The sequence below is a fragment of the Centruroides vittatus genome, unplaced genomic scaffold (genome assembly GCF_030686945.1).
Source record: "Centruroides vittatus isolate TY-2023 unplaced genomic scaffold, ASM3068694v2 contig_355, whole genome shotgun sequence".
Taxonomy (NCBI): domain Eukaryota; kingdom Metazoa; phylum Arthropoda; class Arachnida; order Scorpiones; family Buthidae; genus Centruroides; species Centruroides vittatus.
Window position 1 is genome coordinate 355,701 of NW_027122178.1, and position 27,227 is coordinate 382,927.

Consider the following 27,227-nt stretch of genomic DNA (forward strand, 5'->3'; position numbering starts at 1 on the left):
TGCACTGTTCAATGCATTTTATATTCATAAAAGTATACTTACAGATAATGTGTATATAAAATTTTCAAGAGATTTTAAATGTAATTTAGTTATTCTTTACATGAGATATATTTTTAATACTTCAAAAAGTATGTGAGCAAATAGAAACATAACATTACTATACTTCAATCATCTAAAATCTTCATTTGAAATTGAAAATATTAACACTTGAAAAATGATGCAAATTGAAGCAGATATTCTCAATTGCACAATGAAATGCAAATTCTATATTTGTATTTCAGTTTACGGTTAATTTTCAGAGCAATGCTCTTCCATGAAATATAAAATCCTTTCTAAACAAATAGATCATCATTACTTTATGAGTCAACTTATATATTTTATACGCTTACTTTTGCTTCATATAAACTGTTATAAACATTTCTAAAAAATTTGAGTTTTACATAATGACATATCACCATTCTTCAACTACTGTCTGAATACAAACAATCAAGTACCACTTACCCTGATGATTTAGTATCACTGAAACTTCACAATTCACAAGAATCAATTCTGCAGAAATTATCTGCTAATATAATAAATTAATATAATTTAAGTATAACAACATTAATAGCTAATATCACAGCTTCAGAGTAATAAAATTTGTTAGGCTTTGTAAGATAATTCTATATGTAAATTAATAATTCTAAAACTATTAAGTTAGATCAATTCCTTTTAACCATGACGATAAATCTCCGACACTACAGCGTGGTTTTGATGAGTCCCACGTAGATACTGTAACATCTTGTTCTACTTCCACCAGAAGATCTGCAGCTTTCTGACCAGAAAGATAAGCACCATGTGTAGTAGAATAAAAACTGGAATGTGTTGCTTCTCCTGCAAATAATAATACTGGCTGGAAAAAAAACAGTAAAAATTATAATTAATTGTCTTGCTCATAAAAAAAAGTATTATTACAATTATTTTAAAACAATGAATACAACCTTCAAATATATTGTCTTCCAAAAAGAATGCTACCATTTTAAATTATTGTAATTTTCTGTTACTTATTATCTAAGAACCTTATAATTTACTGTACATTAATAAGCAAATGTGAAACTTAGTTTCACATTTGCTTATTATAATTTCTTAATGCGTGCACTCCTGTCACATGGCACAAGTCCAAATGATACTCAAATTCTTCCTTGCTACAGTACATCCGTTGCCACTCCTCCCACAGTAGCCACAATTCTAGAGTACCTGCAGATCACTCCTTTTGCACAATGATGAGTGATTCTGATTTTGTGAACTGCTGAACACAAAATGCAGTCTCTGTTGTGAAGTTGCCATTTTCATTTACAGTCTTCCTAGAGGCAGAAGACAACAATTGAATGTAGATGGGATTTGACAACATTTGAATGTAGATGGGAGATAAAACTCAATCAGTTACCATACTGATTGGCTTATGTTGTATACTTCTTAGAAAATAACTAGCATAATTACAGTAATTTAAAATGGTAGCATTCATTTTGGAAGACCCTGTATTATTTAACACATCAAGTATAGATAATGAAGCAGGTGAACACCTTATTACGTAGCCATCTGATAACCAGTAGAAAAGATAAATTACCTTTGATAAGATAAAACTTGAATAAAACAACTTTTAATAAGCCTTTTTTTATTACTTAAAAAGTTTACAGAAACACTGGAACAGAGAATAACATGTGATAAGCAGAAACCATAAAATAAGTTCCAGTAACACTAGTTCGACAAACCATGGAGAATTTACAACCAATTGGAACAAACATCAGAGCAACTGAGTTAATTTATTATTTTATGTTTATAATTCTTAAAATATTTTGTAAAAAATTTTATTCATCTGCATATTCAGCATACAGTGTAAATTTTAAAAAATTCTTCTAAATGTTAAATTCATATAAGCTTTGGAACACCTATGTCAATTTATAAGATGGAGTGTATAAGACCTGAAGCAGAGCATTCATTTGTATATTGAATTAGTGTTGGTGGAATTCATTTTCACCTTCTTGTCATATATTCTCTCTTTTTTGTTTATAAATGTTTCAAGTTATTTTAAATATTGACAAAGAGTCCAAATATTTCCATTAACGTAGATTTCAATAATCTATGTCACCATGGGACTGAAAAAATTAGTCTGTTATAATGTAATTGTGATAAAATAGACTTTCTTGTTATTACAGATTCATCTATTGTATCAAAAATTAGTCCATTACTCCAACGTAAATCATATTAGAATGGATTTCAATAATGGATCTATAGTAAATGTCTGCAGTTCATGGATGTTTTATTTAGGACAAGAAGCCAAATCAATGTATTTATACCTTGTTCCTGCAAATATAAGGGGATTGTACTATATATAGTAATATCAACTTGACCATTACTGTATATTGATATTGTGGACATAAGTCAATTACACAGTGAACCTAAGTTCCTAAGTATATAATGAAGTTTTTAAGAAAATAAAGTCAGATATTTCTCTTTATTTGAGTACTGGCAATCATTTAATCAAAAGATAATTATTTACTGCTTATAAAAGGTTAATTAATAATATATGGAACCATAGATATAACACAGATTTGTGGTGTTAGAAATAATATATACATAACTCTACAAATTTTAACATGCAATGATGACAAAAAAAAAACAAAATTTTTACTTTTTAAGTAAAAAAATCAATACAGGCACGTGGATGGCATTATTTACATTTAATAAATATTATTAAAAAAATTTCTTAGTAAAAGTCATATTTATGTTTTATATTTATTATAAAAAAAAAAATTTAACATTTTCTATATTATTAGTGCAATGTTAACTTTTTGTCAACAATTTTTTCTGTAATTGTTACCTACCAAGAGTGTTCATAACATTCCTTTCTCATTTCATGTAAAGAGACATAGGCTTCTCTTTGTCCCATACTATTATGCTTCTGCATGAATCTATTTCTTAGATTATAAAAGAAGGTAAGGAAAGAGTGCATAGTTTTTCTATAATGATGTATTACACAAAAAAGATAATTCTATTCAAAAATATTATCATCAAACAGACTGTTTAATCATTCTAGATTAAAAAGAAACCATTGAAACAAAACTGTATGGAACAAAATTAATATAAAAGCAATTTTTTGAAAGAAATAAACATATATAATCTTGTCCATAGATCGGGCAAGATTACATAAAGAGTAGAATAAAGTGTACAGGCAACAAAGATTGCAGTGAAACACTCCTGTTCTTTCAAAAGCAGTGGCACACCCAGGGGGTGTCAAGAGGTCTTGATACCCTCCAAAGAAAAAGGAGAACAGTAAAAAATTTTCCAAAAGTCTTTTACTAATTAAAATTAATTTTTAAATTTTATTTTGTGGTGTCTTCTATTTCTATACTACTTATGAATTAGCAGTCACATAAGATACGAATTTTATTGAATTCGCATTAAAAAATTTTTATCCACTCAACCCAGCTGCCGCAAAATTAAATTCTGAATACACCACTGTTCAAAAGAATACATATTGTTCATGCCACCATAAAACACAATTAGAACATTGAATCCAGTCTCCATATAACATTCATTAACATGCAGGGTAAAAAAATTCTTGGTTGAAGGTGGATGATTTTGTAATAGTAGTTTTACCTTGTAACTTAGACTCACATTTTTCTATAGCTTATGCTATAGAATGTAGTTTATATTACATTTTTATATATAGAATTTATTAAAATTAAGATTGATGCCTACATAAAAATTCTGCTTTAAGCCTAAATTTTGTTTTAAAGTTCTTAAATAGAACTGAAACACCAGCAACTGACATTAAATGGATTTTACTATACCAAAAATATTATTTATTTATTTTTTGTTTGAACAATGCATAAATATGTTTTTATGAATCAATGAAGAATATTTATAGCAAAGCATGAGAACATGTGCACAATCTTGCCCCATAATACCACTTCATAAATGTAAGTTAATTATTTTAGGTTAACACTCGAACAAACATATGTTGTTTGCATGCTATAGCTATGTTCATCATATATTCTTTTATCTAGAATTTAAAAGTCATTTGAAGGAAGAGTTAATTTGATTTAATATTAAAGAAATCAGATGCCAGAGTATGATCTGTTTATAAATTAACACAAACCTTAAAAATGATATGTTCAATGTATTTATCCAAATAAAATCACCCTTCAAATATCTATTTTTTTCTTACTACGTATTTTCTTCATTTATGATAATAAATTTCATAGTTCAAATAATTAATATTAACTACAATAAAATTTTAATTTGTATGATTATAATAATTTCAATTATTTTGAATAGTGAATTTGAAGATATGCTTAATGGCAAAGATCCCATAAGATTATAATGGAGCTAAAAAATTCATAGATGCCTATATCTTTTCTATGTTTAGATACATTTAGTTACTTAAATACTTATCGTTATATAGCCTAGATGAGTAGTAGACTGTACCATGTAAGGTTTGTTTAGGTATACTGCAGTACTGGTATACTGTATGATGTTGGCTTAATGACAAATTGGAATGGGCTGCTTAACCTTTGTCAAATGGCATAAACTTGTAATTATATGAAAATTATTGAAAATTTATAACTTGTTTTAGTTTAATTATTATCAAGTTCATCTAGAATACTTAAAACTTACTTTAGTTTGATAAGGATTTGCATATATAGGTGTAGCAAGTAACTCAATATCCCTCTGTGTGCTATTTACACCAATGGAAGTATAGGAACCTTGAGTATAAATTTGACTTTTCCAAGATGAACTGAAAAATTCAAATAAATTATATTATAAAATGACAAATATAAGATAATTGGATTCCCTCATCACAAATATACTGAGCATTCAATAATATTTGATGATACTAATATAAGATAGGCCTGAACTGAGCAAAAAAAATTTACTTATAAATATAGTGAAAAAATTTATTTATATATTAATGTTTCAAGTTAGGATAACTAATCTTGATCAGTAATCAAATTAAATATGTTTTCACCCATATCATTTAATTTAAGTTTGATTAATGCATTTCTATAAGTTTACCATTAATGAGATGAATTTAATATTAAATTACAATAGCCATATATATTGATATTAATTTTTTAATATAAACAAGATTTATTAATTTAATTTAATGTGTTTAAAAATAACAGGAAAAAAAAACTCAGAAGAGGATTTGAATATGTTCCAAGTTATTCTTTTCCTGTAGCTAACTAGAACTGGCTAACTTAGTTAATAATCACTGATATAGATTGAAAGAATTCTAGATTAATGTAATTTAGATGAAAAACAATTAATATACTAATACATCGCCAACTGCCGTAAATAATCAGGCTAATTTTGGATATATACGATTAAAGATTAGAAATAAATTTATATATCCAAAAGTTAGCCCAATTATTTACGGCAGTTGGCGATGTATTGGCTTAATGTTATCGGGTTTAGTACAATCGGGTTGTTGTTAAACTAAGCGCTGCGAGCAGCGCTTCTAAGCGATGCTGCTGAGAGCATTGTTAAACTCGTTTACTTGAAGCGCTGCGCGCAGGAAACTTCTCAGCGATTTCACTGGTTCGAGATTAAATCTGCAGCGATAGAACGAGGTGCTTTTCCCGCTTCAACAAAATGGCAGCCACCACGATGGACTTGGTCGAATTTGTTAACGAAAACTTACAGATTCAATTAAAAGTTGATTCTTCAATAAAACATCGTCTAGAAAATGGTAAGTTTTATGTTTTTCATAACGCGTTATTAATTAACGAAATAAACTCGAAAATCGCACAAATTATATATTAAAGTTAAATGACTGTAACAGCATATCTTTTACATAATTGGTTATAAATTTCAACATTATACAAATAATTATCTTTCTACGCAATATTACAGGCTAATACCCTAAAAGTAATTCCGTGACATTATTAAGAATTGCTGTAAACTAGGCTATATCTTTAGCAAATTGCTATGAATGGTATAAATAAAGGCTTACATATTCTTTAATTTATAGGACTTTATACATGTGTATTTTCCAAAAGAAAAAAAAAAATGCATTTTGGACTTAGTCCCTCATCAGTTGGAAAATAATATTCAAGTGTATATGATAAGCAATTTATTACTTTTTGTGATAAAGGATACCTTGCACAATTACAGTTAAAATTACAATTAAATTTTATAAATTAGTTTTATTATGAATTGGATAATATGATAAGCCTTTATTTATAGCATTAATAATAGTTGGCTATATAGCCTAGTTTAAAGTAATTAAAAAGGACAAGTCACTTGTTTAGTTCCTATCAAACAACAGAAAGTCATGTTCTTTTATGGTTTTCAGATCATGATTTCATTCCTTGTTTTTTTGAAGAACTGATACATGAGGGGAATGAGAGAGCAGATTGGTCTACCAGAAGATGTAGACGTTACTGCAATAAGACTGGTCAGCAAATCACATGAGGAGGGAGAATCAGGTATGTATATGTTTATATACAAGTACATCAGTATATACATGTATATACTAATATGCTATAAATAATAGTTGTTGTTTCATATTGTTGCAGGAGATTTCCCTTGGACTGATTCGGCCACACGGTTGTTGATAACAACGAGATTAAACATGAACAGCGACTTTCGAAAACCAGTAAGAAAAACAAAATTATGGGATTCAATATCAAAAAGGTTGGAAAATTACGGTTACACTGTTTCTCCCAGTGACTGTGACAAAAAATGGAGAAATCTCAAGACAACTTACAAGAGAAATAGAGATAAGGCAAAACACCACACTGGAGAATCTGCAATCACCTGGCTATACTTCAACTTATTGGATCAGGAACTTGGCTGTAGAGTAGATATCAATCCTCCAGAAGAAAATATAATTTCTTCAGAACCATGCGTGGAACAGATCCCATCTCCCAGTGAACCAGTTTGTCAGGACTGTCTGCCCACTCTGAAAGTGATGTGGCAGCAGTTAATTCTGAAGTACAACCCCCTTCAGTAGAAGCTTTTCGGAGTCATTTAAAAAGAAAAAGAAAAGATGATCCACCAGAGTGGTTTCAAGCTTGGGCCAATAAACAACAACAACAAAGAAAAGAGGATCACCAGAGAGAAGATCAGCGCTGGCAGGAATTTAAAGAGATTGAAGAGAAACGTTTGAAACAAGAAAAGGAAAGTGAAGAGAAGAGAATGAACATGATGAGTTCTCTTCTAAATGTATTACAAAAAATTGCAGAAAAATAATCAGCTACAATGAATTCACATATTGTTATTTTATTTTATTTACAATAATTTTTACATTTGATATTTTTAATCTTTGTTCAATTTTTACATTTCCTCCAATTATTTAACTTTAGTATAATTCAATGAATTGTATTAGTGAGAATAACATTTATTAAATGATTTCATATAACTAATGAGAAAATGACAAAATTGTACATAAAATCTTAAATTCATATGATTTTACACATATTTTAATAAAGTTTCTGATGATAAAGGCTAATAAATACATTTCTAACACACTGGTTTAATACATGCGGGGTTGATCAGCCAGTTTCAAATATAGACGAAATTTGTTTTTCATACAATAATAGTGTCCTCATATCATTTATCCTTACACTATATTATCACTTTCTTGTGAATTGTCCCCTATACTACTACTACTTTGTAGTCTCATGACCCCATAAAGATAATCAGCAATAGCATCCCTTTTATTATTTGCTGCATTAGTTGAATGGTGGCTTGGGTGAGGCTGGAAAGGAGTGAAGTGTTTATCCTCATCTGGACTAACATCACTTTGTAGAATACAAAGATTATGTAAAACACAAGCAGTAAGAATAATTTTAGTCAAGTATTGCTTGTTTCTTACAAACAAAAATTTTAGTCGACGAAAGCGTCCAAACAGATCACCATATGCTTGTTCTATTACTATGCGAGATGAACTTAGTCTTTTATTAAAATATTTCTGTTTGGAATTCAGATGTCCATTGTCCTTGTAAGGAACCATCAAATATGTCTCTAGTGGGTATGCTGAGTCCCCAAGTAAATGGCAGTTCTCTGGGAGTGGGAGAGTTTTATTTGATAACCCAATTCGTACATCACTATTTCGCCACACCCTTGCATCATGTGCAGATCCTGGCCAGCCAGCATAAACTGCAGTAAACATTTTGTCACTTCTGCAGATCCCTTGAAGTATGACTGCAGTGCACTGCTTCCTGCTGTAATATTCTTGCTTTTCATGATGACAAACTGTTACTTGTATTAATGTCCCATCAACACATCCAAAGACATTTGGAAAGCTGTTTCTGCCCCTTAATGATGAAAAGTTTTTTACCACTTCTTGGGCATCCTTATCAACTGGCCATTTAATGAAAATTTCTTTTAAATTACAAACACCTTTACAAAACACTATGAACAGCCTGTGAGCATGTCCTTTATCTAGTCCAAAACGGTCACCTACTCCTCTGAAGGATTCCTGATTTCCTAAAATCCATAAGGACAATAGGACAACCTTTTCTTTTCTTACCTCTATAACAGATGACCGTCCAATTATTTTCGTTTCTTTTAAATTCAGAATCTGGCAAAGGTATTCGATGCTTTCACGCTGAAGTCTGAAATGACCTTTAAAATCCAGATCACTGTATCGAGGAATAATTTCCTCATAATAGTTTTGTATCCTGGCTTTTTTCCGCGGTTGCACCACAACAGAACTTGCCATTCCAGCAATTACTTTGTCGTTATGTTCATGCTTCCTAAATAAGACATTGTATTACAAAAATAAATTTTTTAAAAAATTTTTAGAATTAAATAATTCGCTAAACATTCCAACAATTGCACTGAGAGCCGCCATTTTGGAACTGCAGCGCTGCCCCGTGTGCGTTGTTAAAAGACCATCAGCAGCGATCGCAGCGCTCTTGCAGCCTAAGCGGCAGCGCTGCGGAGCAGCGCTGAATTTAACAACGACCCGAATGTTTATTTGTATAATTAATATACTGTTAAATGGTGTGGAAATCTTACATCATATATATGGTATTTTCAATTGTAAAAATTAAATAAATGAATATAATTCTCAGACAAAAGTTAAAAATGAAAATTACATATAAAAAATTTTGTGAAAATTGGATGTGCGCTTAGATCAAAAATAAAGAGAATTGGAATCAAATTTAATGAACATTTCTGTAGTTAGAATATTACAACTTTCATTCACATTAAAGGACAATATATAATTAGTAATAAATATATTTAAACTTTATTATACTTGCCATATGACTTGACATGGTTTAGGAATATATGGATCATTGAGAAATTTTTGTAAAGTAGAAGTCAAAGCATTTGAAATTTCTTCTTCTGTTAAAGTTTCCATATATTCAGCTTCTTTACCAGAAATCCAAGCTAAAATAATATTCTCACTAATTTTACTAAACGAATAAATCTTTCTAAACCAAACTTTTGATAAATCTTTCTCATCTGTTGGTCCCCATAATGTTAAAATCTCTGAGATTTCCGGATTTAGAAATGGTCTATCATACCTAAGAAAAATCTTATCAACCACCCCAAAACAAAGTTTTTCTATACTTTCTAATTTATATTCTGGTAGTGGTGGAATAAAAATCTCATTAGCTTCAGTTTTCAAAACACCTAAAGGCAATGTCACAATGGCATGATCTGCATAAAAGATTTTCCCATTACTACATTCTATTTCAATATTTTTATTATTATTTTGGCATTTACAGTCCTTTGCAACTGTTGAGCAATCTTCTTTGTGTTTAGGTTCTCTTTTCCATTTAATATGTTTAACGGTATGTTGTTTTAATATACAATCTTTTGGAAGAGTCTTGATTAAAACTTCTAGTACAGAAGCAAAACCTCCGGGCAATGTTACATTACCTCCAGGGAGTTCAGTATAACTACCAAAATCACTTAAACCTGTCTCGTCCATTGAATGGCATCCTGTGATACAAGTTTCTCTATTCAGAAGGTGTCTGAATATTAATTTCCGTATTTCTTTATCTTCATCTTTAAACTGTTCTAAGTAAGCACATATATCTCTTTTCAAATGTTTGCCAACACTGTTTCCAACTTCTGGAATGGGAGGAAAACGAAGAAGAAAATATTCTTCACAACGTTTACAAAACCAAAAATATGCACTATAAATTTCTTCCACAATATTTATAGGAATTCGTTTTCCATCTTCTGTCGTTGCCACTACTGCATGAGGTTCTTGATCATTTGTTAAATTAAGTAAACCATTACAGACAGCTAATTCATAAACTGGATTACCTAAGACACCATGAATCCACTGAGCTCCTAAATTGACATAGACATCTCCTAGAAAAAAAATTATAAATTTTTAGTATTAAGACAGATTGAAAGTTCAGAATTATAAAATACAAGGTTTTCCAAAATAGGTGATACCACTTTAACTTACTGTATAATTATGTTAATTATTATCTGAGAAATATACAATGTACTGTACATCAATCAAAAGAGTAACTGTCCAAGTTTTATCTACCATCTGCATCCAAACATCTTGTTGTCTACTATGTCTAGAAAGTGCTGTAAACAAAAATAGTACCTCTGCAACAGAGAAGGTGTTTTATGAAGACAAAAACCTACCCTAGAAAGTGTAATCACTCATCACTGTACAATCTGAATAATCTGCAGGAACTACAGAATTGTGGCTGCTGTGGAAGTTGTGACAACAGATATGTTGTAGCAAGTATAAGAAGAATTTGACTTTCAGTTGGATGTATATCATTTGACCTAAGGTGCATACATTGAGAAACTGTAATGGGCAAATGTAAAACTTGGACAGTCTTCCAATGTTTTAATTCTTGAATAATATTTTAAAAAATTACAATAATTTAAAATGGTACCATTGTTTTTGGAAGATCCTCTATATGGAAAGCTTTATAATATTTTATATAACAAAAAAAAACTAAAGAAATAACAAAGAAAAAAAACAATAGAAAATTAAATGACTAAAATAAAATAAATGGTAATCTTTAATCCAGAATATAATTAAAATTAAATAATGGATATTTTTTGGCCACATTTATCAACCATCTTCATGTTCAGAATGTAGACAAGCAGTCACGAAGTAAATATCACATGTAAATTCAGCTGTATACATATCAATTTATAAATTGATGACAGCAAATAAATACAACCAAAATTGTTAGTTATTTAATTCTAATTAGTTGTTATATTTATAGTTGTTGTTTATTTTTTGTAAGTAACAAATAAGAAAATGAACAAATATTTAAAAACTCCTTGTTGGGTTGACGATTAATTTAATTACAGATGTGCTATTCCATGAAATCATGTTATCTTGTTGAGCTGAAATGCTAAAAGAGATGTGGAAAAAAGACTTTTCCTGTTCCTGTATTAGTGTACTTTAATCCTTATTCTTCAAGGTCAAAGTATGGTCTACATGCTGTCTGCATTACTAATCATTTAATATTATTATTATTATATGTTTCCCCCTATAGGCACTATGAGGACCTTTTTTCATATCCATTATGCTTTGGCCAGACCCACAATGTGGGCAACTAGATGCTGAAAGACAGAGTTCAAGGTATAAGGGACCGATCCCAATAAAAAATTCTTAAGGGATGCTCATCTAGATTTGACCCCTTTCTGAGTGATAGGCTAATGCCTTAACCATCTCACCCATCCAGCCATTATTATTATTTATTACAGCTTTACTATTATTTTTTAGACTTATATTATATTATTATATTTTATGTAATTTTAAAGAATGTTTTCAAATGTATTTAAAAGTATGCAATGTTCATCTAATCAAATTAATCAAAAATATTTGTTTGGTTTTCAAACACTTGCATGACAACCAATGAAGCATGTTAGCAGAAGTATACAATCTTTTTACAGGATAGAGAAAGTGAGACAGAGAATTTACAGAAATTTCAATAAAAACAAAGATTTAGAAGTACAAATTGGTAGGCTGAAAAAGCAATTACCCAAAATGATGATTCCAACATAAATAATCAATAAAATTAGTGTGAAAGCTTGGGAAGGAAAAAAACAATGAAGGAAAATTGAGAGTAATAGAAAAGGAATAAAAGGAGAGAGAAAGCAAAAAGAGGTAAAAAAGAACAAAAGTAATGGTGTGTGTGTAAAACCTGTGTAAACAGAAAACACACAGTACTAAATATTTTTTCTAGTTTGGCAATTTGTTTTGAACAGGTTTTTTTAATCTAAGAAAATTGCTTCATTCTGAAGAATTTTTTCTGTTTAGGCAGGTTTCTGTTTTTTTTTTTTTTTTTCCAGATTCTGTTTTGGACAGGTTTTACTATACATACTATATATGGGGTTGCCACCCAGTCAGAATTAGGCTGGCTTAACGAGAAATTTTAAATCAAGGTTGACAGTCGGTAAAAATATTTAAGTGTCAGTAAAACAGTTTAAACAAAATTATATTTTAACTGAAAAAATATCATATAAAATTATTTTTAATATTCAGTAAATTTACTTATAATGATAAAACAACTTTGATATACTTTAAATGTAGTGCATTTTATGAAATTGTAAAAAATAACAATAAAATACTAAATGCTATTAAATCAAATACTATATATATGCACAATAATTTAAAAGGATATATAAAAGAAAGTGATGAAAGTTTAATTTTTTTAAAAAAGAAATAGTATATTTGATTTAATAAGGAATTTGTTAACTTGTTAATTCTAAAGCTGGAACTATCTTCTAAATACTAAAATTCACACTTTTAATAAGGAATAAAAAATATTCATTACAGAAGATTCATTATGTATATTTACACAATAAAAGACAAGAATAGTGAAAGCATAGTTTCTATATAGGATCAATAAAACTAAAATGGAAGAGTACCAAAAAGATATAAAGGAAAAAAAGTTGGAAACACATTTAGCCAAGGAGAACAATAGAAACTCAAATATAAAGTGAAATGAGTTTACACATTAGTACATTAAGGAAGAAGGGTCAACAAATGTAAGAACAATGAAGTAATTAAATATTTATACAGCAAGTTTAAGCTACAGAGTATTGAATAAGAAGAATACTGATGAAATTTCAGAAATCTGAAGAGCTTTGATTAGAAATGAAAGAGAAAGGAAAGAGATTGATTAGTTTGTAGTAGTCTTAATTAAATGCTACAGCAATAAAACTAAATACATATTGGACTTAGTTATTTAGTCTAATCAGATCATTTAGCAATATATATTGAAATATTCATCTCATCATCATCTCATCACTCATCATCATCATCATCATCAACCATTATCAATCCACTGCAGGATGAAGGTCTCCCCAAGCCTCTTCCACAGTATTTTGTTTTGGGCATTTCGCTTCCATGTTGTGCCAAGATGCCTCTTGATCTCATCAACCCACCGAATGTGAGGACGTTTTCTTGGTCGTTTTCGATCTCTTGGTATCCAATCAAGAACTTCAGATGTCCAGCGATGGTCAGTTCTTCTTGCAATATGTCCAGCCCACTGCCACTTGAGGGATTTTACTCTTGCGATGATATCGGTAACTCCTGTCATTTTCCTGATCCATGTTATACGTTTCCGATCTCTCCTTGATATGCCAAGCATACACCTTTCCATGCTTCTTTGGGTAGTCTGTAGTCTTTGGATTTCTGATTTCTTAAGAGTCCAAGTTTCTGCTCCATAAGTGAGAACTGGCAAGACACACTGATCAAAAACCTTGCGTTTCAGGCACAGGGGCATCTGTTGATTTTTCAAGACTATGCTATTCCTACCAAAAGCACTCCAGCCAAGTTTTACACGTCTGTTTATTTCCTCCTTGATGTTGCCATCCATTGATATTCTTTGTCCCAGGTAAATGTAAGCATCTACCTTTTCCAATTCCATGTTATTTATTTTTAGTAGTGTTTCTTCACGTACAAAACTGTTGTACATAATTTTCGTCTTGTTCAAGTTCATCTTTAAACCAACTTCTTTACCTTTGTTTGCAAGTTCTTGCATCATGTCCTGGAGCTCTGAAGGGCTATCTGTAATGATGGCTATGTCGTCGGCAAATCGAAGATGTGTCAGGTGGTCTCCATTTATCAGTACACCCTTGTTCTCCCAGTTCAGTGATTGGAAAACACTTTCTAACACATTTGTAAAAAGTTTTGGGGAGATAGTATCACCCTGTCTCACTCCCTTTTCAATTTTAATATCGTTAGTATCTTGGAACAAGCGAACTTTTGCGGTTGCCCCTTCGTAAATGTTCTCAAGAATTTTGATATACATAGTTTCGATACCATATGCCTTTAGAGAGTTGGTGATTGCTGAAGTAGTTATAGAATCAAAAGCCTTTTCATAGTCAACAAATGCAATGCATAGTGGGATTTCGTATTCGTTTGACCTTTCAATGAGCTCCCTCACAACCTGAATGTGATCAAGTGTGCTGTATCCACTCCTGAATCCAGCTTGTTCTCTTGGTTGGGCAAGGTCCAGTTGTTTTTGTAGGCGATTAGTCAGTACCTTAGTGAAAATTTTATAAGTCACCGGGAGAAGGCTGATAGGCCTGTAGTTCCTCAGGTCTTCTATGTCACCCTTTTTATGAAGTAAGATTATTATTGATCTTTTCCAGTCTTCGGGGATTTTGCCACATTTAAGACAATCTGTAAAGTGTTTCGCAAGTATGGTTTCAGTAGCTTCGCCAGCTTCCCTCAGGATGTCTATAGTAATTCCATCCTCTCCTGGTGCCTTTCCTTTCTTCATATTTCTGATTGCATAAGCAACTTCTTCTTTAAGAATTTCAGGTACCTCATTTGTTACCTCATATGTTGTCTTTACTGTTGGTGCAGTATCTCTGGCATACAATTTTTTGTAGAATTCTTCAACTCTTGCTAATATTTCTTCTCGATCCCTGGTGACGGTGCCATCTTCCTTCTTCAGTGCAAAGATGTGTTTCCTTCCATTTGTTAATTGCTGTTTTGCATTTTTCAGACTTTTGTTGTTTTCAAGGGCTGTTTTCACAAGGCCACAATTGTATTTTCTGATGTCTTCAGTAAAACATTTTCGGATTGTTTTGCAGAGTTCCGCGTATTCGATGTTTGACGTTATATTTTCTTTACTTCTCTTCATCATCCGCCTTTTGCCCATCAATTGTCTTGTTTTTTCTGTTATTTTCTTCTCAGTCTTTCTAATTACATAACCTCCAATTCTAGCAACTGTTTCCATAATTATCTTGGTAATCTGTCTGTTGGTTTCTGATATGTCCGTTTCCTCTTTAGTTAAATTTTCCAGGACTGAGAATTGGTTTTTCAGTTCCATCTCGAATGTTTCATGTTGCTCTTTAAGATTCTTCAAGTCAACAGACTTGGTTGTTCTCATAAGCTTTCTTCGTTCCAATCTAGTGTTAAGATGAAGCCTACCTCTTACCAGCCGGTGGTCACTGCCTGTATTAAATCTATTCAGAACATTGCAGTTCTCAACGTTGTGTTGTTTGTTCGATAGGATGTAGTCACTCTCATATTTTCCTCCGTTTGGGTGGCGCCAGGTCCACTTTCTGCTTGACTTCTTTTTAAAAAATGAATTCATTATGTAGAACTTTTCCGCTTCAGCAAAATCCACAAGCATATCTCCACGTTCATTTCTTTTCCCATGTCCAAATTTACCAACGGAGGTTTCGTTCTTTTCCTTTGCTCCAATTCTTGCATTGAAGTCACCCATGATGATCTTTACATAATGTTTCCCTTTTCCATTCATCTGTTTTATTTCATCATAAAAATCCTCTATTTCTTCATCAGGGTGACTTGCTGTGGGAGCATAGACTTGGATGATCTGTAGTTTATACCTTTTTGAAAGTCTAAGAACTAATCTTGCCACTCTATCTGAAGAACTATCTACTTCTAAGATGTTATCTTTCCACCTTTTGTTTATTATAAAGCCAACTCCACTATTCTTTCCATTTTCTGTGCCTCTGTAGTAGAAGATATGTCCACTTTGCAGTTGAATTTGACCTTCACCTTTCCTTCTTACTTCACTCAGTCCTATCACATCCCACTTGATCTTGAGGAGTTCTTCTTCCAGTTCTTGTAGCCTTGGTTCGGAAGAGAGCGATCTGCAATTATAGCAAGCCAGGTTCATCATCAAATGGCAGCCAGGTCCAACCCGGTGATTCTTAGCACCCTCTGCTTTCATACAGCACTGGTCGCTGCCTTGACCAGGTGTAATCCTGCCTCCGGGGAATGAGGGCCATGGTTTCGGTTGAGTTTTCATCTTGGGGGTTAATGGCCATAACTCACCACGCTGGCCAGGCGGGTTGGTGAGTGAGTGCAGGTAGCCCTCCCTGTTGGTCTTTCCATCTGTGGCAACAACTACAAGATTTGGTACCACAGATGAAAGCTGCCAGTCCGCACCACATGGAGATGGGGTAGGACATTGGATAGCTAACCCGGCCGGTTCCACGCATCGTCACAAAATGTTCAGCGTGTGGGTCTCCTTCCAGTTAGTGCTAGCTATCCTTTGCGGACCATTGAAATATTATTAAGAAAGTTTAAATCAAACCCTTCATTTATTGCCTGCATTCCACTTTCGATTAAAATTAACAAAAAATCACTACATAATAATTTATATTTACGTAATTAGTTGGATGATTTTTTAACTGATGATGTAAGATTTATTTCCTTTTCTTTCAACAGAAAAAGTTTTCACCTGGACTAAACCGGACTACAAATAAAATACAAGCTTTTGCAACAAAAATTACTTCTTTCCCGACACGCATATAATTACATAAAGACTATTATAAATACCGTATACAATCCTGTAGTTTTTGCGACAAAAATTACTTCTTTCCCGATGATGCTTTCGTTGGTACCTACTCTGGCGTCACCCATATAAACCCCGTATTCTCTGTACAAATTACATCTGCTCTCCAATGCTCTCTTCACCTCATCCAGAATAGACAGAAACTTGCTAAGAAAATCAACTCCAATATGCCGTTGTATTCAAGGTCGGGAGGGAGCCTTATACACGAAAATAACAAATCAATAGCTGCACAGCCTTTACTAACCTCTACCTCTAGAGCCCATTCAGAAACAGATATATGTCCATTGATTCCCCTAATTCTCACCTCTTTTCTAATATAAGGCCGTTCTCCATGCTGGAGTTCTACTCTGTCCAGTAAATCGGTGTCTATTACCTATTTCTCGGCCCCCGTATCACATAGCAGCGACACATTCAGCTGCTCCATGGTCCCCTTTATAATTGGAAGTCCTTTCTCAGATACGTCAACCCCAGCCAGGCTTATTTTACAACTGGGAACAGAGTGCTGGCATTTATTCTGTTCTTTATTTAGTTTAAATTTGAAGGGTTTCGCTTAGAGCATTTCCTCGCTAAATGATTCGGGTCATTACATATGAAGCATCGTCTACTTCCCGAGTATTGTTTTATCATCTGCCCTGCATGGTTAATCTTGGTCAATTGAGCGACCGATTCACACAGTGAACTCACTGCAGCTTCCAAGCGAGCTAATCTGTTGTTTTCTTGTTTTTCAGTGCTAGCGTTTTCAACCCTATCGTTGCAGCCATTCTTGGGATTTTGTATGGCAGAAATATCTCTATTATTTCTGAAGTTCCCACATTCATTAACAACCTTTTATTCACGCTCTGCGATATCAATAGCTTCATTTAATGTTTTAGGCCCACCGTGAAGGACGTGTTCCCTGAGTTGAGGATGTAGCCCTTTCACGAATCTTTGCATCACGACATTGTCACAGAGCAACAAAACTTGGTTATCTTTCGATACAGCCCCATAAAACAAGGCGTTAAGTCTAATAACATAATCACATACCTTTTCTTCCCTCATCTGTCGAATGCCGAGCAGCTGGTCCAATGCGTTCCTCTCCTGGAATTCTGTCCTATCGTAGCTCTTGATTAAGTTATCCTTCACATCGTCGAAAGACTGGGGGTACAAGTTTTGTAAGGAGAAGAACATAGATAGTGGTCCTCCTTTGAGTTTGGCCTGCAATATTGCAATCTTTACTTCTGGATCCCATCCGGCCAGGCGGGCAACATTGTCGACCGTTTGAAAAAATTGGCGTATATTCACCGAGTCGCTACTAGTATTCGAAAATGTGGGGATCATCCCCAGGAAACCCGTAATAACTGGGGGAGACGCTACACTAACCCCATCGAGAGAAGTCCCACGAAGACTATCTGGTTCGCTCATTTCGTTCATTCACAGGATACAAACAAAGGATCATATAACTGTTATACAGATAACTACCGAGAAGATCCGCTTGTAGTCTACACACCAGATCCTGTCGTGGACGCCATTGTAAGATTTATTTCCTTTTCTTTCAACAGAAAAAGTTTACATCTGGACTGAACCGGACTACAAATAAAATACAAGCTTTTGCGACAAAAATTACTTCTTTCCCGACACGCATATAATTAAATAAAGACTATTATAAATACCGTATACAATCCTGTAGTTTTCGCGACAAAAATTACTTCTTTCCCGATGATGCTTTCGTTGGTACCTACTCTGGCGTCACCCATATAAACCCCGTATTCTCTGTACATGATAAAATCTCAACCATAATTAAAATTAATCTAGTTTACAAATTGTTTCCATACATTTTTAAAACATCTTTAAATTAAGAAAAAACTAAACTTGTCCTTAGATGATTTACTCCATTTTTAAGGAAAATGTAAAATAACATGAAAAAATTTTAGTCAAAATGGAAGTGAATTGGAAATTTCATATTCGTTTTCACACACCATGAATTAAAGGAAGATTTTATGAGGAATACAAAATACAATTTAAAAACAATATTTTACTGACATTCCAGAATTTTCATCACAATTCAAACACTTTTAGAGGCTTTATCCTCAAATTCCCAGGGTCAGGCTACAAAACAGTTTAATAAATGAATAAAAATTATTTATATATCTGTAAAAAATTACCATGTCTATAAAAATTTACCATAAATTAAAAAATTACTATTTTAATGTACTGCACCATCAGATAGATGAACAGTACAAAAATAAAAAATATTTCCATAATAAATGAGAACTTTAATAATTTCTGTGTTCTTTCCACTTCAAGTATTTGGTGATACAATAAATTACTTGAAAGTGAATTATAATAGTCCTGAATCACAAAGTCTATTATTTTCCCAGCTGTTATACAACAGAAAGAAATACTGTATGTAATCAATCAAATTTTGACTCCAATTTTTTGCATTTTTCAATATTTTAAGCTCTCAATTCCAAAAATAAAATCAAAATTCTGTACATGTAGACATACATGCATGCACACATGCATGTGTTTGTGTTGGCCTGTATTTTGCTTTATCTCTCAGGACTTCATGGATCAAAAATTTTGAAATTTGACATGAATATTTCTATATATGAGGGATTGATCAGGAGATTTGAAGATTACAAATAGGGTATGGTATGGCCATATCACAAAGTGAAGGGCAATGAAAATTGTAGTGATTATTGTTGATAACATTTACAATGTTTTTAAAAACTAACACTTACTCTCAAAAATATTTCACTTTTATATTATTACTATAAAAAAATTATTTTTTTAATAAAATCTCATAACATATAGCACCTCACAATTTTCCCTCTAACCTCTTGTTCAAGTACCAAGAACCTCTAACCTCTTGTGCATGAGTTTTTGTCAGCTTTTGTCTTTTTTTATAAACACCATTATACCAATTGTCATTTCAATCTTACTTAAAAAAAAACAAACATAACTTTTTTATTCCAAATAAAGCATTCATTATATTTGTTAGCAATTAAAAGTTTCTTCAGTAGACCAATCACAATATTATCTGCAATGCTGAAAATATTTGAATTATACATATATTCAAAAACAATATCTTATCCAGCACAGCACTGTAGTCTACAAAATCATCCTAAAATAATTAATTTATTGTTTGTACAATATCAAATTTTAAAAAAAGCATGTAAGATGTTATCAATATACATTTTATATATAGAAATTACTCAGATTCTTAATTCAATAATTTCCCACATGCCACTGACATATGAAATGAATTTAACTTAGACATGATATACTTAAATTGGTTAAACAACAATTGTATTTTCATGTATATAACCTGCAACCTGCATGTATATAACCTGCAAGTGTTCAAAAATCAATTTGAAGGAGATGAGGGTTGCACAATGGGGTAGGTTATATATTGATTTAAATTGAAATCACAACTTACCTATGGAATCACAGCTACTTCATAGATGCAGGACGTATGGTGACAGGTTATGCAAAGTTTTTTATTTTTATTATAGCAATTTTTTTGTCTGGTATTTACTATTCCTGCTTATATGAATGAAAATATGGTACTTCTTATTATATATGTTACCGGCAAAACCCAACTTTACGCCAAACTAGTTTAGAATTATTATTCAAGTATATTAATGGTTAATTTAAGTTCATCATAAAACACAAATAAGTTCATTTTTAATTTTAGTTTGATTTTAAAAGTTATTTTTATTATTTCGTTTGAATTTTTGAAAATATTTTCGAAAGTTAATTACCTTTAAAAGTGCATGGCTTAATAAAAACAAAATACAAACTGATAAGTACTAATTAGCTTATTTTTATTTTATAGTTTTGTACAAGTATTGTGTCACTTCTAATTAATACTGTTTTTGGTTAATGTTACCCTAGGTATCGAAGATGGCGGCTCGTCTCCGATTCCAGCAATCAGAAGACAGGGAACAGTGGGGACACGTTCTTAACCTAACCTAACCTATTCTAATAAATTACCATAATTATTAGCAACCAAATTATTAGAATAGGTTAGGTTAGGTTAGAACGTGTGTCCCCACTGTTCCCTGTCTTCTGATTGCTGAATCAGAGACGAGCCACCACCTTCGATATCTAGGGTAACATTAACTCCATTTTTTATAATTAAGTAGACTATGTTGGAATAAATATTGTTCATCTAATTGATTGCCTTTTAATTTTCTTTTAACCATTAATATACTTGAATAATAATTCTAAACTAGTTTGGCCTGACACGCTTGCGCCAAACTAGTTTGGCCTAGGCAAAACTAGTTTGGCGTAAAATCGGGTTTTGCCGGTAACATATACATAAAAATAAAATATTCTGACTTTTATTTCTCCTCTATGTGGAGGAGAAAAGCTAAAGAATTCCACATAGTTTTGAAAAGTTGCAGTAATCTTATTTTTATACCTTACATCAGAAATTCTCAATTTGTTTGAACACATGGAACTCCATAAAAACTATAGAACTCACTAAAGAATATCTAAAAGTGCAGACACCAACCACCTTTATTTGGACCAGCAACCATGTATAATTCATGAAAAACAATCATTTTCATTCTACTCTTAAGTTCTGCTTCAGACATAATGCACAACTTTGTAAAGAATCCCTACCTATCCATACATGTCCCATCCCAACCAAAGTTAAACTACAAGTTTCTGGTAGCTTAAACTAAAAAATATACTGTATTTCATTAGCATATAAAAAATCAAATCAAAAATAGAACAAAACTGCAGAAGTTATTTATCTTCTAAACAAACTCTTGGTGTGAAGCATCAATAAACTGGCCTCAAATTATCAGTGATTGAATGATTAATGTTGAATGTCATAGATAGATATTAGAACTTCCAACAAATTATTTTGCTATGCCCATTTTCATCTCAAAGAGTTCAGTTCAAGAAACACTGACTTATCATAATCACAAGTCAGTTGATTAAAAATTGCAGACAATGCAGACAATTAAAAAATAATTAAAATTTAGATCTTAATATATTACAAAATAATCCATAATCTTAAATAGAATTCTAGTTGAAATAAATTTTAAAATCAACTTCACTAATAATGTGTTATTTGTAAATTCAAATACAAACTATATTTTTTAAATTAAAAGTAATGTTATTATATTCATAGTATAGTTCAGTTATTATAAAACAATTAATGATTATGAAATGATTGTTTAACAAGTTTAACAGAGTTGAAAGTGTTAGCAGTCTTCTAAAAATCTTACTGTTAAATGCTCAGTAATTAGTACAACAATTAATCATTTAAAAATTTATATTTTCTGACAGTCTAACTTTCAAATTTTATATCAAAAAGATAATGAAAGCACTATCTATTCAACCATGATGTAGTGTGACATTATTTCAAACCTAACTAAAATTCAAATTAACCATATTTTTTTTCAAAACTAATTGAAATACACATTCCAATAAGTTTGAATTATCCAATAATTTAAATTAAGCAAATTCAACTGCAAATCCCATATTAATTTATGGAGTAGAGAGAAAATCTGAAAATGCCAAAATATATAGAATAAATAGAAAAATATAGAAATGATGAATTTTAGTGAAACAAAGACAAAGAATAAGGAATATGAAGGCAGAAAAGGATAAAATAAAAAAAATCAGCAATTATTTATTGTGACATTGTCACAATGCCAAACTGCAATTTTTAATCATCTTTTAATTTTAAAAATTTATGACTTCTGGTCTGGACCTGAGTTCATATATAGTTAATTGAGACTCCTAAGCTGGAAAGCTTAGGAGTCTCAATTAACTATAATTTGGTCTGAATTTTGGAAGTGGAATTTTGGAAGGAATTAAATATTTGGTCTGAATTTTAGTAGTGTCATGCACCTGTAAATCATACTTCTCCTGATAACAGTTGAGTTGTGTCAGTCATCTATCTAACTCCTTTCTGGACAAAATTTTGAATTTAAATCACTTCACTTCTGGTCTAGAGTAGAAGTTTGTATATAGTTAATCAGAGCCTCTGACTCCTAAGCTTTCCATATCTGGTCTCAATTTTAATCTATCTAACTCTGTTCTCAAGGTTAATGAAAAATAGACAGATAGATATCAAATACAGAATACAGTGGGAATAATAGTCTGCAATTAGAAAATTGCAGCCCAAAAAGAATATCCAAGAGCATGATATATAAAACAGTGCCTGCATAGATAGAAGTGTACAGAAAAGGGGTCCCAAAACAATTTGGTTACAATAGCCAAGACAAAATATCACATAAAAAGAGCAATCACGAACAAATAAACAAACATTGGAATGTCACTAAATAAAACAGGCCCAAAACTTACATAGAAGAGTAGAGAGAAGTAAAAGAGTGGGATTTAATGATAAAAGATTGATTGTATCTGAAAGAACTTTCAATTTGAAATATATATATAAATTTGAATTTCATTTTCATGTGGAAACAAGGCATAGAGCACACTCAAATTTTACCATTATAATCCATAATAATAATAATATGATTTTTCTCTCTGTTGAGCATCATTAATATTCTAGCAGGATTACAGACCAATCTTATACAAGCAAAAAAACTAAATGGAATCATAATTCCTTTTACAAGATTTATCCTCCAAAACTTAGTTTCTTGAAATACTAAATGATTTGCAAAAATTAATGAAGTTTAAAATTTAAATAAACTGGAACAGTATAAATAAAAATTTTAAAATATTGTTTTATTATTCATGAGAGATGATATACTGAGGCAGTATTCTAAAGCAATGTCTGAAATCTATTATTTCCTCTTTACGAAAAAAAACTAAAATTGTTTATATAAAGTGTATTGATGATTTTTCTCTGACATATATTTGATGCACAAAATTGATGCGTATGGTATAGTAGCCTATAACAAAATTAAACCCTTTTAGTATACATTTTTATAATATTGTATTTTTATTTACTTATGTATTTTTGTTTTTGTTGTTTTTGGTTACCTGTAACAAGCAGGAACCATTTAGTCTATTGTCTGTTTATATAATCAAATGTTAATGTAACATTCTCTTATAATAGTACCGCTCTCATAAAGTGCCAATGAATGAATACATGTGAATAGTTCCTCTCCATAAATGTTACTGAACAAACCTTTTGAGATCTGTGTAAATTACTAAATAAATCCATTAATATTTGTGACTTACTAAATGTATAGTACATTTGTATGGCAAAAGGACATAGCTGTCACCAAATTTAAACTTTTTCAAACTTTTAAACTACTGTACATCTCATTACTGCAATATATACACTGTATAATTCTTACTATTTACAATAATATTTAAGTTTTATGCCATATTTGATTTAGTACCAATTTCAGAGGAAAAAGATGGTGTCATTAAATCAAAGTTTGACTATATATAGATTTGATCATAAGATACTTATTAAATCAGATTTTCGTTTGTATTTATCATATAGATTATAAGGTTGCTCCTAGAAAACAATTGAAAGAAACTTTTGAAAAAAAAGAAAATTAAATAAAAAGAACCAATTTTCCCATGTGTCTACCAAATCAGAAGATAGTAAGGAATGGTTTGAAGCAGAATATCACTTATGAAATGCACTTGGACCTACACTTTTTTGTTTTTCTGCTTATATAGAAATGGCCTAGACACAATCCTAGTAGTATGTCAATAGAACCTAACGTATAAAATCTTGTCAGAGGAGTTTATATTATTAAATGAAAATTCTAAAATTTGCATTAATGATGAAAAATAGTGTTTTATCTGTAATGCAATTACAAAATAAAGCAACGTATATTTTTAACAAAGCAGTGACAACGTTACAGATCATCACCAGTGTAACCATTACAATTTAATAAAAAATAGGGTTAAATTTTACCTATGTGCACCGTCATGGCCGTGGTTGCGAGTGTTCGTGTTCCCAACTGACTCCTCCTGGAGGGGAGCAACCAGCAGGCCGCTGAGTATATAATGTCACTAGTTATTGATACACGTGTTCAAGAACTACTGTAAATCAATAACTAGTGACATACACTTGGCAGCCTGCCGACGGCTCCCCTCTGAGAGAAGTCAGTCGGGAACACAAACAGTCGCAACCACGGCCACGACGGTGCACATAGGTAAAATTTGACCAAAATTAGACAATAAATGCAATAAATTTTCAAAACTTTGATACTGATTTTATATATAGGATGTTCCATAAGACTGCAACCATAGGAGTTACGTTAATCTTTCCTTTAAAAAATAAAACATGGCACTAGTAAGGAGAAATGAATTTAAGTTACTGTATTTTAATGGCAGAACCAACAGTCAGCAAGCTGTTGTCAAAGAGTTTAACAGGCTACATCCAGACCATTGTGAGAGTCAGCGGGAAGTCTTTGTGCAGCCTATAAACTCTGGAAACGTCAAGCTAAGGGCTCTCACTATCAAAACAACTTTAATTCATTCCTCCTTGCTCATCTCATCAACGCAACTCAACTTGTCTCATCTCATTACATCTACATTTTTCATAATGCAACTCAACTTGTCTCGCATACTTCTTTTCCACAGCATGTTGATTTTAATTAATGTAATCTGTAAAAACCTTGCTGCCTGTAAATACTTATTATCGCTTTAAACCCTCTACACAAAGTGATAACTTGGTGGTTACACACTGCTGGCACCATTACCTACATCATACGTTGTATTCATGTATTATAATTAATTACTCATATTGGATATTGCTACTATCAACACTACATACCAACTGCTGTTTTATCTGTAACCTTTGGTTTACATTTCAAACAGATGTTACTATAACTGTAGCATTATTACTGTAACTTATAGCAGCAAACATTGTTTCTACATTATTCAAATCTTTATGTACTATCAACTATTCTAACCGGCTGTGCTCTGGCTGAACTGGACCTGTTATATGTAATAATAAAGGATGATGATGATGATGATCTCATCTGTAAAAGAACAAGAGTCAAGACAACTGCGGTTCCCGAGTTGTAGGACATCCTATATAACATAATGTATTTCAGAATAATTTCTAATATATAGTAGGCTCTTTATTCTTTGTTAACACATAAACAATGTAATAAAGACATGTAAGCATATTTATTATAAATATTAAATATATTAATAAAGTGTACCCATAGGAACCGAAATTATTCTTCCTCCAATTCTGTTTCTCGCTTCTAATACTTTAATACTTTGTTCTCCCTTTTCAATAAGATGATTAGCAGCCGAAATACCAGAAATCCCCCCACCAATAATGATTATTTTATACGAATCTTCGTTATCATCGTCTAGAGGCGGAGTTTCATCACTGGAGGCCGCCATTATAAAACTCGAAGCAGCTCAACACAAATCCGACATTATAAATATTTTATTTCAAAAATATTCAATAATATATATATTTTTTGATAATTATTTATCAATTTGTGTATTTTAAATTAATATAATTTCAAAATCGTTTTAGATTTTATTGCAACTTTTTACTCCTGAAATTCTGTAATGCCCGACGCAAGACATTCAGGAAGAGTGCTGCCATATTTATTCCTCAAGTATATAGAGTTTACAATTATTATTTTAAAATTTCTATAAACTTATGCTTTTTATCAAATTTTACACAAAACCAAAATATTTTTATTTTCAGTGTAAAGTAATGCAACATAAAATAAGTAGCAACTAGAACGTTAACAACTGGACTAAATATGGCAGATTAGGTATTCTCGTGGTTCGTGGATGCATTCCAGTATGCATCAAACAGCGTGACTTGCATGCATAATTTGTCCCACCTGATCAAAAAGTTTGGCATTATTGCTCTAGAGTCTAGACCATCACATTAGATAGCGTGTAATCTTTCAAAGAGAGCATAATTCCTTATTACTTTTTTCCCTCCAATTCTTTCCATCCTGTGGGCACTAACAAAATAATTTCATATTAATTTTAAAAAAATAATTGAAATGAAAGTATTTTATATTTCAAATATTTCAAAGACTCGAGTCCAAAAATGTAAAAATCTGGGAGGGGGTCATTTTTTGACCGATGACCATACTTTCCCTCTGTTATATATAACAGCCGAAAAAGTAAAAACATTTTCTTCTGATGGTCAATTTTTTTAAATAACATTTATTACATATTTGAATTTATGTGAGATTAGTTTTCGTTTTTTTGTCTTTAATAAATAATTGCACGTAAAAAATTACGAAAAACTTTATTTCATTTCTATTGTCACATATCTATAAAACCGTGTTATTGCCTTTCTTTTGTCCTTACCATTCCAGAAACTACAAAAAAGGGCAGCATAAACTTGGCTTGCCTCAGACGGCCTTGATTGGAAGGGATTGCCATGATTTCAATCGAACATGAAATCGGTCAAAAATTAGACTAGCAGAACTTAATACTGATTTTGCAAATATGAAAGCCTTTTAAACAGCATCTACTTCAAACAACATAAATTCACATAATGTGAAAACAATGCTAAAACTATAACGT

At 31.4% G+C, this 27,227-nt stretch overlaps 2 protein-coding genes across 2 annotated transcripts; one reads left to right on the plus strand and one right to left on the minus strand.

The window, feature by feature from the left end:
- Nucleotides 1-26,071, minus strand: LOC136974704 (peroxisomal N(1)-acetyl-spermine/spermidine oxidase-like). Its single transcript, XM_067269643.1, has 4 exons — nt 25,880-26,071; nt 9,258-10,323; nt 4,660-4,780; nt 1-892 (listed from the first exon to the last, which is right to left on the minus strand). Exons 1-4 carry the CDS (start codon nt 26,067-26,069, stop codon nt 692-694), a joined length of 1,578 nt encoding a protein of 525 aa, XP_067125744.1. The 5' UTR covers nt 26,070-26,071; the 3' UTR covers nt 1-691.
- On the plus strand, nt 6,380-7,239 carry LOC136974736 (uncharacterized). The gene is made up of 3 exons (XM_067269682.1): nt 6,380-6,473; nt 6,564-6,981; nt 7,026-7,239. The coding sequence occupies exons 1-3, from the start codon at nt 6,380-6,382 to the stop codon at nt 7,237-7,239; spliced, it is 726 nt and encodes a 241-aa protein (XP_067125783.1).
- Nucleotides 26,072-27,227: the final 1,156 nt, after the last annotated feature.